The 14485-nt window shown below is 44.2% G+C and overlaps 1 protein-coding gene across 2 annotated transcripts in view; it reads right to left on the bottom strand.

Annotated features, from left to right (window-relative positions):
• Window positions 1-267: 267 nt before the first annotated feature.
• Window positions 268-14485, bottom strand: part of LOC311579532 (uncharacterized protein) — a 461287-nt gene continuing 447069 nt past the window's right edge. The window contains exons 3-5 of one of the 2 annotated variants that reach the window (XR_014773180.1): window positions 8627-8739; window positions 5648-5721; window positions 268-802 (exon numbers count right to left, since the gene is read on the bottom strand). Coding sequence is in view for 1 of the 2 variants with exons in the window: in XM_084750208.1 (XP_084606334.1) it covers window positions 8723-8739 (17 nt within the window). In the remaining variant the exon portion in view is untranslated. Of the gene's footprint in view, window positions 803-5647; window positions 5722-8117; window positions 8740-14485 lie in introns of those variants that run through there. The other variant, XM_084750208.1, reaches the window with a different exon arrangement.

Here is a 14485-nt window from a genome sequence, read left to right as displayed (position 1 = left end):
TGTCTATGATGAGTATAAATTAAAAATACATCTTGCTATTTATGTAAAGGATGTATGTTTTCTAACATATAATTTGTGGAAATCCACATTGTAATGATATTTTGGGAATTTATTTTGTTTAATTTCCAGATTAACCAGATCACATTCCAGATCCTTCTACTGGGGCAATTCTGGTTTTAAAAGCAGATCATTCCTACCAGTGTGCCTTAAGCTCTTACAGGAAAGTAGCCACACAAGTTATTCTCACACTATTGACATAACAATATGGCAGTAATGTAAGTACAAGGTAAGTAAGATGTGTTGTACATTTACAAAGGAATTCTGTGTGACAATTAAAGAGAAACATAAATCTGTAATTTCTATTGTGTTATCTATGGCACAATAAGAAAAAAAACTTGAGATCAACATTAATATCTGAGTCCCTATTTCAAAAGGACACTTTAATCAGCAAATACTGAACGTTGACTGTTGATGACTGAAATGCTAATATATACTATGGCTCTCCACCACAGAACATCTGGGAAATTGTTGATTATCACCATAGGTGATGACATCAAAATCATCGGCCAGTGACCTCATGATTCCCTTGGCTGTTATTTGGTATCACAAAATGATTGAAACTGCTCCAAGCAGCTCCCCACAATAGTTACCTACTGTGTGATAGAGCAGATAGATGGGCGACGGTTTCATCTTGTAGATCTGTGCCTTTTACTTGCAGCATCACCTTTGATGGAAACAGCTTACAGGATTTGCTCTTGCTTCATACAGTCAGAATGTCAGGGTATGACCACATCACGCCGGACTGAAGAAGGCAAAGGTACACAGAAAGGAAAATGAGATTGGACATTTACCTAGCAAAATAATCTGGTCCCCCTTTAAAAGAAGAATCAGAAGCCTTGAAGACAGAAGATCTTTGTCTTCAAAAGAACTAGCCACGAAGGAAGACTACAAAACAAAACATGGTAACATCAACCTCAGTAAAATGAAATGCTTCTGTTTTGTGATTTTTTTTGTAATTGTATTTATGTATGCGTGTATACATGTGTCACAGCATACATGTGACGGTGAGAGGAGTCCATTTCCTGTACCACATGGGTTGCAAGGTTCAAGTTCAGCCTTGGTGGCAAGCACGTTTACCTGCTAACCCATCATGCCCACCCAAAATTAAATATGTTTGCTCACATTGAACACTACTTAGAATGCAAAGGAAACATGAATTCTTCTTACTGCTGGTGTATGTGTGAGATGTGATAGCCATGTGAGAACAGAGTTTGGACATGACACTTCTTAAAACGTGAACCATTCCAGCTCCACACTGTTCAGAGGAGTCTATGCTATTTACAAAGAAATGTCCTCGTACCCTATGGCGTCATGGAGAAATTGAAATGTATAGTCCTAACAGAAAGAGGCCAGGCTGGGAAGATCACCCACTAGCTGAGTCCAGACAAATGGCATCCTGGGAACGGCAAACCTTTTGAGACAGTGAAGCAGCACTAGGTGATACCAAGGGCAGGAGAAAAGGAGGCGTGGGGAGGCACAGCACAGGATAATGATAATAAAGCCACTCTGTATGTCACCTGCGAGTGGATGCCTCTTATTTTGTACTTGTTATGATACATAAAATATACTACGAAAGTGAGTCTTCATGTCACCTATAGGCTCAGGTGGCAGAGTGACGTCAGAATAGGCTTATTGTTTGCAACAAATGTATTGCCCTGGTATAGATAGTGAGGGAAAGGGGTATATATTTCTGTATGTACTAAATACCTTCTTTATGGTGAACCAATAGAGAGAAACAGGTAAAAGTCAATTATCTCCCCCTACCCCAAATATCTCAGGGCTGTGGAAGGAAGTGTGACTTTAACCAATGGGCACATAGCTCCTTGCACTGATTTTCTTAAAATGGAAAAATCTATAAGGGAGATTAACATGTTTGTGATGTTAAAGAGGTGTCTGTACGATATTCTCCTAGAGTGATATTTTCTTTCACAAGAGTGACGGAAGCAACCTTAGAGGTCACCTCATTTAGTGTCTTCAGCCAGTGTGCCAATCTTTTCCATAACTCTTACTTTGAAAGTGTCTCAAGAGTTGTCTGGAAAAATAGGCCTTTACTCCCAAGCAGGGAAGGTGCACTGTATGGTCAACTGGCTGGAAAACAGCTTGAGAAACTTACTTGTTTGTTTAATTTGGCACCGGGAGCAGGGTGGACTCTGTGTATCTGTACGGGTGTGAGTGGTAGGTGGGTGGGAATCGGGGTAGTTATGAGTGTGTAGGGGGCCTGGAGAAGGTGCATAAGAGAGTTGAGGATGCGGAAGATACAGACAGAGGCTGATGGGTAGCTACAAGCTTTGTTGATATCTGCAGCAGCATTTGCTCCCATTGAGTAGTGACCTGTCTAACGCTGACAGGAGAATCATCTGGATAGTCATGTGAATTTTCTCTGAACCAAAAGGAAAATAAAATGTTCTTAGCTTGTCGTGTCTGGAGAGCAAGATGCTTTTCCTAAGGCTTTGTGGAGCTCCATTCTGAATCTCAGAATGGAAGAGAATGAATATATCTCTTGTGGTCTTGATCCTCCCACCCCAGTGTGTGTCAGTGTGTGTGTGTGTGTGTGTGTGTGTGTGTGTGTGTGTGTGTGTGCGCGCGCGCGCATGCGCGCGTGCATGTGGGTGTCTTACTGAACATAGAAATCACTAGTCAAATTAGCCTGACTGAGTAGTTGAGCCCCAGGAATCTTCTTCCTGCCTCTACCTTCCCAGCACTGGGATTGTGCCCATTGTCACACCTGACTCTTTTCTGGAGACCTGAACTCAGGACTCCACGCTTGTGCAGCAAGCACTCTACCACTGGCACAGCTCCCCAGCCACAACATTCTGTTTTACTATATCATCCAAAGACTTTTGAATTACCTATTAGTCACTGGAATCCTGACATTTCTCCATCATCTCTTCCCTGCCCTGCTCAGCAAATTCACATGCCACGCTTTCCTTTCTTTTGGCTTTTGAGTTTCCAAAAACATCAGTAGTAAGAGAAATAGAAGGGCTCGTGCACGTTGAGAGCCTGTTCTGTATATGAAGGGTAGAAAGCATGCTTCGCTATTCCTCAGACCAGCAGGGTCCCCAGAAAGCAGCTCGAGCATTGTGGGAAGAAGTGCCAAGCTCTGTGCCAGACTTCTCAGCCCACAGACACGAGTGACATAGAGTGATCTCAGGTGAGTATGTGACATGGGAGAGGGCCCCTTGCATTTAACTGTGAGTGATTTTTTTTGAGAGAATGGGATGTATTTAGGCCAAGAGGCCTCCAGGTTTCCTTAATGTTCAATATGGCTTCGATGCTCCCAGAAAACTACCCAAAGACCCAGAAGTGACACAGAGAACAGAATAAAAAGGGGTGCAGGGACTAGGAAAGGGTACTCTGTGCAGACACAGCAGGGAACGTGGTGGGTGACTCCGAAGAGATGAACATTGCCAGCAATTGTTACATCAGCCCTCTTGTGGCCTTGCAGCAACTTCAGCAACCATAGGTCACCTCTGTGGATGGCAGGAGATGGGGACAGGGATTCCATAGGCAACAGAAACTAATAATCTACCACTGCAGGGGCAGGATTGAGAGTTTAAGTAAAGTCTGAGTTACAGAAAGAAACCAATAGCTATAATTTTCTCCACACAAAAATTCCACCCCTTCCCCATAACCCTGAAGCAAACAGGACTTGGCCTATTTTTGTTACTGAAAAATGTCAGTTCAATATATTTCTCTAAGGAAAGATACTTGTTTTCTTCCAAAATCGTGTTAAGTAGATGGATTTCTTAGAAAGCCCTCATTATTTCCTAGACTTGTCCCCCGAGTCCCCAGAAGGGACAGAAAAGATGGTACCTGATGCCATCATCTCTGGGTTGACATCACCTCCTTTGTATACTTGGAAAAACAAAACCACAGTGGCAAAGAAAACAGAGTCCACCCCCACTTTTCTGCACACAGCCTTTTTTTTTTTTTTTTTTTTTTTTTTGTCTGTTGGACAATCTGCTTTCTTACAGTATCAGGGAAGCCATTAGGGGTGGGTGTGTTAGAGTGATTGTCATCTCAGAGGGAGCACAGAACCAGAAGAATTTGCCTGTGGCCATGATGGAGCCTATCTGTGGACACGGAAGTAACTGGGTACCCTGCTGGGGATGTGCAGAAGGCTGAGGGGAAATGGCCCAGGCAATGTAGCCCTGCCACTCCTGTGTGCCCATGATGTGCCACAAGGCAGAGGACTGCCTGAGAGTGAAGACGTGGGTGACCCCTCCAATACCTCTCTTTCTCTTTTTATTTCTTCTTTACTGTTTTTTTTCCCCGGTCTCCTCTTTCTTCTTTTAATTGGTCCCATTTCAAAGGCCCCACTTCAAACTGTTTGAAGTCAAGGGGTTCTCAATGCCAATAACAGAAAAATGTAGCCTCTCCCTAACCCTCACTCCATCTCTCCCTGCCTTCATTTCTTCCTTCTGATAGGGCCCCACGATATAGCTCACGGCAGCCTAGAACTCTCGATCTCTCTATAGCAGTCCCCGCCCCCATCTTTCTAGGATTACAAGCATGCACCACCGCACACAAAGATTCCTTACCTTCCTTCCTGGCTTTCACCATCCCTTCTCCAAATACACTCCAGCGCCAAGAGGCACCTTCTGTTGGCTCAGCCGTCGGCATGTTTGATTTTCTTTTGCTTTACAGAGGTTTTCTTACAACTTACCATCTCAGGCACCCCCTTCCCACTTTATCATGATTTCTATTTCATTGGATTCACACTGCACCAAAGTATTCTTATAATGCACCAAGGAATATTTAAATCAAACAGAATAAGGCATGCCAACAGGCTATAATCTATAGACTGTAGAGTCTATAGTCGCTGATCCCTAGAGCTGGTGCCACCCCTGAGCTCACAGTCCTGGGTTCGGTAAGAAAGCAGGCTGAGTAAGCCATGAAGAGCGAGGCAGTAAGCAGCATTCCTCCATCACCTCTGCTTCAGTTCCTGCCTCCAGGTTCCTGCCCAGTTTGCGTTTGTGCCTTGGCTCCCTCAGTGGACTATGATTCAGGATATGAACCCTGTCTTTCCCCGAGTTACTTTGGGTCGTGGTGTTCATCAGCAGTCATAACCCTAACTAAGACACTGGAGTCAGAGCAAAGCTTGGCCCAGACCCCTTGGTGGAGTCTCTATAGGAAGCAATGGGCATTACACAGTTGGTACCGTGAGTGGACTGAATATTGGAAGAGAGTTTGGATCATTTCAGTGGGCTGTGGGTTATACAGTTCTTGGTCCAGTCTTAGTATAAAAAGGCTATTTGGTGGGATGTCTGCCAGTTCAGCAGAGGAGTTGGTGGGAGTGTAACCTCTGGGTTAGGTGGCTTGCATGTGAATGGCGTGTCCCCAGGGGTTTGCGTGTTTTGCTGTCTAGGACTTAGCTGACCCTGGTGAGGTGCTCTCCAGGACCACTGTCCCAAATACCAGAGCATCAAGTAAAGAAGAAAAAGCAGCCATTACAGTAATCACTGTTTCAAAACACTCTGCCAGGACAGGTCTACACATAGCCCTCTGTGCAGTCACTTCAGCCACGAGATTTGCAGAAGAACCTCACAAATATCCAGGATGGTGTGCACATCTCACTTTTACTTACTATTTTCCACTTTGGCCTTGTGGAGTCCAGCAGGACTATTTTTTTTTCTTTTATTTCTTAAAGGGCCCGGGCACCTACCAAAGAAAAGAACATCCGGTTTTGACTGTCTGCCAATGGCCGCTGACAATCCCTGGCTTCTCATCCATTTCATTGGCTTGAATTTCAAGCTCTTTGAATGTGTTCCAACCTGTAACTTAAACACTAGCACGCCGAGGAACATTTCACTGGGGTGTGGATGAAAAATGCATGAGTTTGTAGAGATGCATAGTACGACTTTTAAAGAAATGACTTTTAGCCTACAGAAACCAACACCTCCCATAATAGTCAAATAGCTCATACACAGATACACACACACACATAAAACTGAAGACCGAGAGTTTAGGTAAGGGGAGAAGTCTGGCAGGAGCTTTTCATGGCAGGCCTCCGGCTAGCATAAGAGCAGCCAGAGGGTCTTCTTACTAGCTCAGTTATCAATAGGCTTGCTATTCATTTTGAATGAGGGCCAGCCAGCCTTGTCCACCAACATCAGCTAGCAAGGCATGAAGGCGCAGGGCTTCACTCAGCTTTGGAGAGCACCTGTGCTGATGATGTATGTCAATTGAGAAGCTTCAGGGATGTTATGTTTAGAGAAATTAGTAGCAGTCCTGTTGAAAACTCAGCGGACATCAGACGCCTACAAGAAAGGACCCTGGAAAAGCCAGCGGTACACAGTCTCGGGCAGCAGGTATTCTGGGGGCAGGGGCAGGGTGTCCTGGAAGGATGCTGTGGGGCATTTGGATGGACTTTGAGTTCTTCACCACCATCTTCAAAGGTCTTACGCATTTCTCTTTCCAAGTGTTTGCAAACATGAGACTTGTTCCATGTGTCACTGGCTCGCTCAGTTCTGTCCTACTCAACCCTTTTTACTCTTTGGTTTTTCTTCAGTTCTGAGTAAAAAACATTTGTGTGTGTGTGTGTGTGTGTGTGTGTGTGTGTGTGTGTGTGCGCGCGCGCGCGCGTGTGCATGTCCTGCTTTCTATCCCATGGGAACTTTTGAAGTTGGTTTTGTTTTATATTATCCAATACTTCATAATCAAAAGCCTTTCAGAAATCACCTCAGGTCTAAACTTACACCAAACAGTAGGGCTAGTTGTATTTCATGAAGGTAAAGTGTAAATCCGTGTGTGTGTGTGTGTCCCTGACTTTAGAGTTCCTGAATGAACTGTCCTGGAGAAAGAGTATCTGGGTGTTCAGGGCTCTCAGAAGTTTGGGGACACTGGCTGGATCTCCACATATTCAGGAGACCCCCATTTAAAAATATTTACCCATCCAAATGACATGAAAGGATGCTTGTCCTACAAATGGCCCCTGAAATACCTTTGGATGCCCAACCCTGCCACTGGGCAGTGGCTATTACCCTTGGACACCGGTAAGCAGGGCTTATAATTCTGGCATGATTTCCCTTTGAATTTATGGCTTTTAAACTTCAGCTCACACATCAGCCTCCTCGTCTCCTCTCTCCCATGGTTAAGTTGGTTCATAAAACTCCACACACCATAAAATGAGATCTGTGTGGAGAAGAGGCCAGACATCCCCCAAGGTAAACGTTAGGATAGAACCCACTCCCTACCTAGTACCCCTTCCCCAACCCCCTTATATCCCATCCTAGAAAAGCATAGTAGCAAGAGGCATCCTGGTGTGCAGACTTTACCAAAGCAACCATTTCTCTGCTTAGCAGTCGCCTCTTGTCCTTCTCTTTCTAAGTTCCTTCCTTATCAAAGTTGTGGCTTCAAGGGAGGATCAGAAAAACACTGGAACTTGCAAGGGCCTGCAGAGCTGACAATGAGGGCTTCCTGTGGCCTGGCTCCAGCAGCACACCAAGCATCGTAGCCTGGGGACAGCCAGCCTCAATGGTGTCTGAACTCTTTGGCTCCTGGTTCCAGCCGTGGACTGGCTGTCTGGTTTGTTTGGACACAAACTGGCTTGCAACTTTTTGTGTGGAATGCACTTTGACACTTTTTCTGTGACATCTGCCTGTCCAGTCCTCTGTGACAGAAAAGACATTGTATTCTGAAGTGAAGGGTTTCTTGTCACCCCCGCCACACACACACACACACACTTTCACATTACGCGATCTGGGAGCTCTTGCTGTGTGCCAGCCACGTGCGACACTTTAGTTTACTTCCTATGATGGACCCCAGAAAATGGGGCTTAGGGCTCCCAACCTTACTAATGAGGAAACTGAGTCGTGGGAGTGGGGATCTTTCCATCGAAGGCAGTGTGGACAAAGAGCGGCACATAGGAAAAACTAGAATCACTGAATTTCTTGTGAAAAAGTTTGTCCTGTCCCATTCCTGTTTTTTTTAAATAAGTTTTATTTTTCCATTAACACATCATTAGGATTACTTCTGGACTGTTTGAGCCAGCCTTTGGGTTTTCATCCTTTCTTTCAGACACTCAGTAGCTACAAGACATATCTACCATCTGTATCTACCGTACAAAGTCCAAAGATTAAAAACTGGTTCTAAATTGTTTTGTGTGTATGAAGAACAAGATAATAAATATTTTAAAGTTTGAGAGTCACGTGGACTCTGTTACATCTAGTTGCCTCAGCCACTGTAGTGGAAAAGTTGCTCCTCCAGGTGATAGGGTAGATGAATGAACACGGCTGTATGCTAGTGAAATTTTATTTAAAAACAACAGGAAGCAGCGAGCCAGATTTGGCCCTACAGGCTAGCTTGCAATAGACCCCTCCACAGTGCACAGTCTGCACATGACCATAGCATCCTGGACCTATGATGAGAACCAGTGCCTCTGTACTTGGTAAGTCATCTCTGAAGGGTGCCATCTATGGCATGTGGCATGCTCCAAGAACTGGTTAAACTCTGTATGGCCTGCACAGGCATATCCAGGAAGAGAATGTCTGATTACATTTGCACATCTCCAAGAGCTACCAGAGACGGTCTATATGCCGAAGGCATCTTCTCACTTCATCCTTACCACAGTCCACTTAGTAAGCATTGATCTCTTGAAGATACAATGTCACACACGCAGGAGGTAGCAGACTCAGATTAGAGTGAGTTTCCGTGTCCCTTTCTACTGCAGGAGAATACCTTTACAAGAGAAAAATAAGAGAAAGGATGGTTAGCTTTGATTGGTGTGCTAACATTGGCCCCACAGAGCTGTGACATCAAGGTGAACCAAAGGGACCCAATTGATAGGAGAGGCATTATAGTGGGGACAGCAACTGTACGGTGTCCCTACAAACTATGCTCAAGTTCCTGTGGTCAAGAAGGGCTTCTGGAAGTGTGGGCCACAGTGCCAACTACTTCCCAGGAGGATCTTGCTCTCCATCCACTTAAGGTTGAAGAAAGATCCTTAAATAAACGTAGGATGCTGGGGACTAATGCTGAGGTATGATGGGACATTTTGCTGGGATTCCTTTGACTTTTAGTCGCTGCTGGTGATTTCACATTGGCTTGTTAGGTACTGCCTAAGGATGTTGAGCAGAGACATGAGGACCAGCCACCATCCTTATAGGACACTTAATTCATACATTCATGGAAGATGTGTCCTTGATGTTCAGTTACCTCCCAGTGTCCTTCTTTTCCCAGGGTAGCCTATAGCAGGCTGAAAGGTGATAACATCTGGTCCAGGAAGAAGTCAAGGAGGCACCCGATGGTGGCTGGGGGTATTTATAGCCCCATGTCAGGTATGGTTTATCTCATTGTTGGGAGAAAAGAAGTTTGTGCAGACAAAAGCAAAGAGCACACTGATTTAGTGGGACGAAGGGGACAACAACAGGACCCAAGAACCCCAAACAACTAGTTACCAAAGGAACGAAAATGGAAGGATTTTTTAAAAAGGAGAAATTAAATAAATAAAATATCACCCTTCATGGTACAGTTGTACTGTGGCCTGGGGATAGAACTGGAAACTTTGTGTGGTAAGTTCTAGTGGGATGTCGGGTTGGGCCAAAATATATTTGTCTCCAAGAAATATATTTTTAAAAAGGCTAAGCCTTAATTAAAAAAAAAAAAGTAAACAGGAAAATGCTAGGCTTGATACTCTCTTGAATGGAGCTCTGGGTGCATTTTATGGGCACCCTTGTGAGGGGAACCCTTGGTTGTCTGACCCAAGCTTGGCTGCAGTGAACTCTGTCCAGTTCCAGTGCAGCAGAGTTTGTATCCTGGCCATGGCACCACTTAGCTGTGTCCAAACCTCCCCCCCACCCCAGGGCCATCGGCACATGATGTGCTTCCCCTTCTTCTCAAAGCAGCAGCCATCTTGGAAAATGTACAGGGCGCCAGGAAACAGCCCTACTAGTCCAAGAGTGAAATCTCTGAGCCCACAGTGATGTGTCTCTCTTGCCACATTTTCCTTGGCTCTCTAGTCTCCATCCCTTTAAGCAAACATTCGCTCCACATTTAGATTCCTTCTGACGCTGAGCGGCCAGTTGTGTAATGGAAAGGAGCCTTGAAGACATGGGCTCGCCTGGTTTAGCTATTAACTTCCTCAGTGTTTAACTCCCTAGACTTTCAGTTTATTTATTTATTTATTTATTTCATCTTTATTCAGTGGTGTCAATTTTATAGTGCTCACGGAGAATCAAGCCAAATCATGGATAGCATATATGGCCATCTGCTAACAAATATAATGGCCAAAAATATTTATCAAACCACTGATGCATGTTTGGCACTGAGTTAGACACAGCTTCTAACTTAGTCAGAGACAGACGTCTCATAGGTAGTTTTAACACGGTGTGAGAAGATTGAAATGTTGGTCTATTTGCATAGCCTTTTCCTTGTTCCCCCCATTCCAACTTCCATGCCCATTGACACTAACTGGGGCTCTGATTTCTACTTTGCAAAAGGCAAGGAATGTTTGTTGCCTAAGTAGGGGATCTTGTGGAAGTGCTAGTGGCTACTGCTAGAGGTGGCTGATGTAAACAGACTTTATCCCAAGGAAACAAGAGACCTCAGCACTCATGACTTAAGGGGAGTGCTCCACCACGTAAGGCCCTTTCAAGTCCTTAGTGGGTCCAGCCTCATGTCCATTCTCACATCTCCCCCGTGGGTGAGTCGGCTTGTTGTCAGTATCTGGAACCCCATGAAAGTCCAGCTTGCTGCCTTTACAGGGAAAATTCTGTGTGAGCCCATGTGCCTAGTTACCGCCTGTGATCCCATGAGCTATGAAGCTCCGTGGTGTCATCCAGGGAAACGGAAGAAATGAAAATAAATTTGAAGGGAGGCAGCTGGATCATGCTACTGGGGGGTGCAGAGTCTCCTGAATTTGCCTCTTGAACTATCTCAAGTTCTGACCTTCTCATTCCAGAGACAGCCCACATTTGAAAGGATGTAGAGTCTCTCAGGAGATGGATGTGTGGGTGATCCTATCTAAGCCGCTGAGAGCTTTCAGTCCCTGAGAATCATGTACAGATGTGGCAGCTGGGCATCTTGCTCTCCACTCCCCTCCCTACACAGGGTCTAATGATCCTTTCATGTTCACGTATCAACATTTTAATGACATGGAATAAGATTTGTAAAGTTATTTTTCTTCTGTTTCCCATATAATCCATAGACTTAGGCATAAATGGGATGTACATGAAACAGAGAAGCTCTTGGCGTGCTTCCTAAAGAGATTGCAAAATTTAAGACTAAAGGGCTTGAAATTAGGAATGGAGCCTGTGGGGCTGGAGAGATGGCTCAGTGGTTAAGAGCACCACCTGCTCTTCCGGAGGTTCCGAGTTCAATTCCCAGCAACCACACAGTGGCTCACAACCATCTATAATGTGATCTGATGTCTTCTTTGGCAGATAAAGCACTGATATACAGTAAATAAAATAAATAAATCTTAAAAAAAAAAAAAGAATGGAGCCTGTCACAGCTCCAAGCTCAATGCTGCAGACCTTTCCCAGATGAGATACTTCAGCATTATTTTCAATACAAAACCAAGTGGTGTGGCGAGGCTAACCTTAACTCATTAGAAACACGTCCAAATCATTTTCACAAGTATCTCCAATTCTACGAAATTCCAGGCACCTGAGGTTGTTTGCTCTGGAGATTTCCATATTTATTGTGCCTTTGTGTCTAGGAATCCTAGGGTCTCTTCTCGTGGGCCTCTCTCTATTTGAAGAAATAATACATTTTGAGGATCATTAGCAAAGTGCTTACTGTGTAAGCACAAGGGTCTAAGTTTGAGCCCTAGCACCCACCTAAAAAGCCAGGCATGAAAAGAATGGCATGCTTGTAATGCCAGAGAAACAGAGGCCAAGGCAGGCATATCGCTGGGGCTAACCAGCTCACCAGCCAGGCTAGCACAGTGGGCTAGAAGGTTCCAGAGAGACTTTGTCTCAAAAAAAAATCAGGTAAAGCTTAGCTATGACACCTAAAGTCAGTCTTTGGCCTTTGCATTCAGGGGCACCTGTATTTGTACACACACACACACACACACACACACAGAGAGAGAGAGAGAGAGAGAGAGAGAGACAGAGACAGAGACAGAGACAGAGACAGAGACAGAGAGACAGAGAGAGAGACAGAGAGAGACAGAGAGAAACAGAGACAGAGAGACAGAGAGACAGAGAGAGAGACAGAGAGAGAGACAGAGAGACAGAGAGAGACAGAGAGAGACAGAGAGACAGAGACAGAGACAGAGACAGAGACAGAGACAGAGAGAATATAAAATGAAACATTTGAAACGTCTGATGAGGGACTGGAGAGCTGGCTCAGTAGTTCAGAACATTTCTGCTCTTGAAGAGGACCCACGTTTGATTCCCAGCTCCGACATGGCAGCTCACAACTCCAGTTTCAAGAGATCTCACCCACCTTTTCTGGCCTTCATAAGCAGGAGGAACATGTGTTACACATGGATATACATGCAAGCAAAACAAATATATGTGTTGCAAACTTAAAAAGACCATTTAATAGTGTGGCTTTGAATTTAAAATTTGCCTGGGTGTGGTCGTACATAGCTTTTATTCCAGCACTATGGAGGCAGCGGCAGGAGGATGTCTGTGAGTTCAGGTGCAGACTGCTGTTGACCTGCCTATTGACATCTCTAGACCTGCCAGTTAGGTGATGAGACCCTATTTTAACAAACAAACAAACAAACAAATAAACAAACAAACTTATATAGAAAATACCAGGTTGGCCATTCAGAGCGGTGCCTGTCAGTGGGAGATGTGAAAGAATATATAAACAAATCAATCAATAGTTGCCTCTTCTTTGATCTCTGAGCACTTTTAAGCACAGATGTGAGGCCTTTGACTCATTGCATCCAGAGAAGATAGTTTGAGGGTTTCAGCATTAACTCAGCCAGCATGTGTGAGCCGCTCCCATGTCTCACATGGTGATTTTAAGGCGAGGGATGGTTTTTAAGGACATGGCAATGGTTTTTTTTTTTTACCAACAACGTGAAGAATCACAGCTCAAGAATATAGCTGATACTTTTTTAAAGGGATGTTTTAATAATTAGCACATAAATAATTGCAAAACGGCATGCAAATGACATCTTGCTGGACAGACTGAACTATGAGGTATGTGGAAGCATTAGCAGCTCCCGGCGAAAACAGCTGTTAATTCTGCCTGGCGTGGGCAATGGTGTCTCACACGAGCCTAACTCATGTAAGTCAAGCCAGCTTTAAGTAGTCATTCAAATATGCATTCCGCTGCCATTTGCTCAATGCCCAGGAAGTGCCAGACAGAGCATATTTTGAGTGTTCTTGAAGCCTAATGACTCCAGGCCTTCCTGGAAAGCCAGGTCGATGTTTATCAGACAATAAGAACAGGAAGAACAACAAAACATTTATTTGAGACTGTGTTTAGGGTCTGTTAATTATAACAGGTGCATTTTTAGGTGTTGAATACCATTAATTAATTAATTTTCAACTCAAAAAAATCCATTTATACTTAGAAATTGACATGTCTTGTTCTGTTCTTTGTCACCATGACAAATTGCCTGACTAAGCTACTGATGAACAAAGAAGAAGAAGTTTTCTTAGCTGACTCTCTTGGAGGTTCACAAGCACGGTGCTAAAGTGAACTCAGCTGACAGTAGCATCTAATCATGGTGTCTGACAATAGAGGGAGTTTAGGTAAGAGCAAGGGCACTATTACATCTCAAACTAGTAGCAGAAACAACCGGGCAGGGCTAATCCTGGCTTTTGTACCAGCCCTTTCACAAGCACTTTGAAGGACTCTCACAAGACCCACCTTCTAAAGCATGCCCCTGATGATGCAAGGGCATCCCTCTAGACCAGTGGTTTTAACCTGTGGAGTAAGACCCCTTTAGGGGTTGAACAACCCTTTCATAGGGTCTACCTAAGACCATGTGCATATCAGATATATACATTACAATTCATAACAGTTGCAAAGTCACAGCTATAAAGTAGCAAATAAAATAATTTTAAGGTTGAGGTCCCCAAATGAGGAACTATATTAAGGGGTCACAGCATTAGGAAGGTTGAGAACCACTGGCCTAGGCTCTGTCTTTCACAGGTTCTACCACTTCCTAAGAGCACCACACTGAAGATCAATCTTTTAATCACATAGACCCTCGAGGGACACCTAAGCTTCTCCAAAATATTGTGTTTCCATATTTTTGAGTCTAACTTAAATCAATCTAGGAGCAGACTAGTTCAGAGTGAGCTGGCTAATTGACAGAGTATCATAATTTGAAGCACTGAATCACAGTCAAGGCTTTTAAATAATAAGACTGGTTTTAGCAGAGAAGACAAAGTAAAGGGTCAAAACCAGCAAACAAGAGGATAAAGCTAAGCAAGCATGTCTGGACACCTTTTCCGTGGCTGGAAATTAGACTATTGTGAGGGCTTGTGTGAAGTTGAACAGTTGGGTTAGC

Source organism: Acomys minous (assembly GCF_964271855.1).
Source record: "Acomys minous genome assembly, chromosome: 12".
NCBI lineage: Eukaryota > Metazoa > Chordata > Mammalia > Rodentia > Muridae > Acomys > Acomys minous.
The sequence above is the reverse complement of the archived record's forward strand: the minus strand, read 5'-3'. Positions and strand labels throughout refer to the sequence as shown.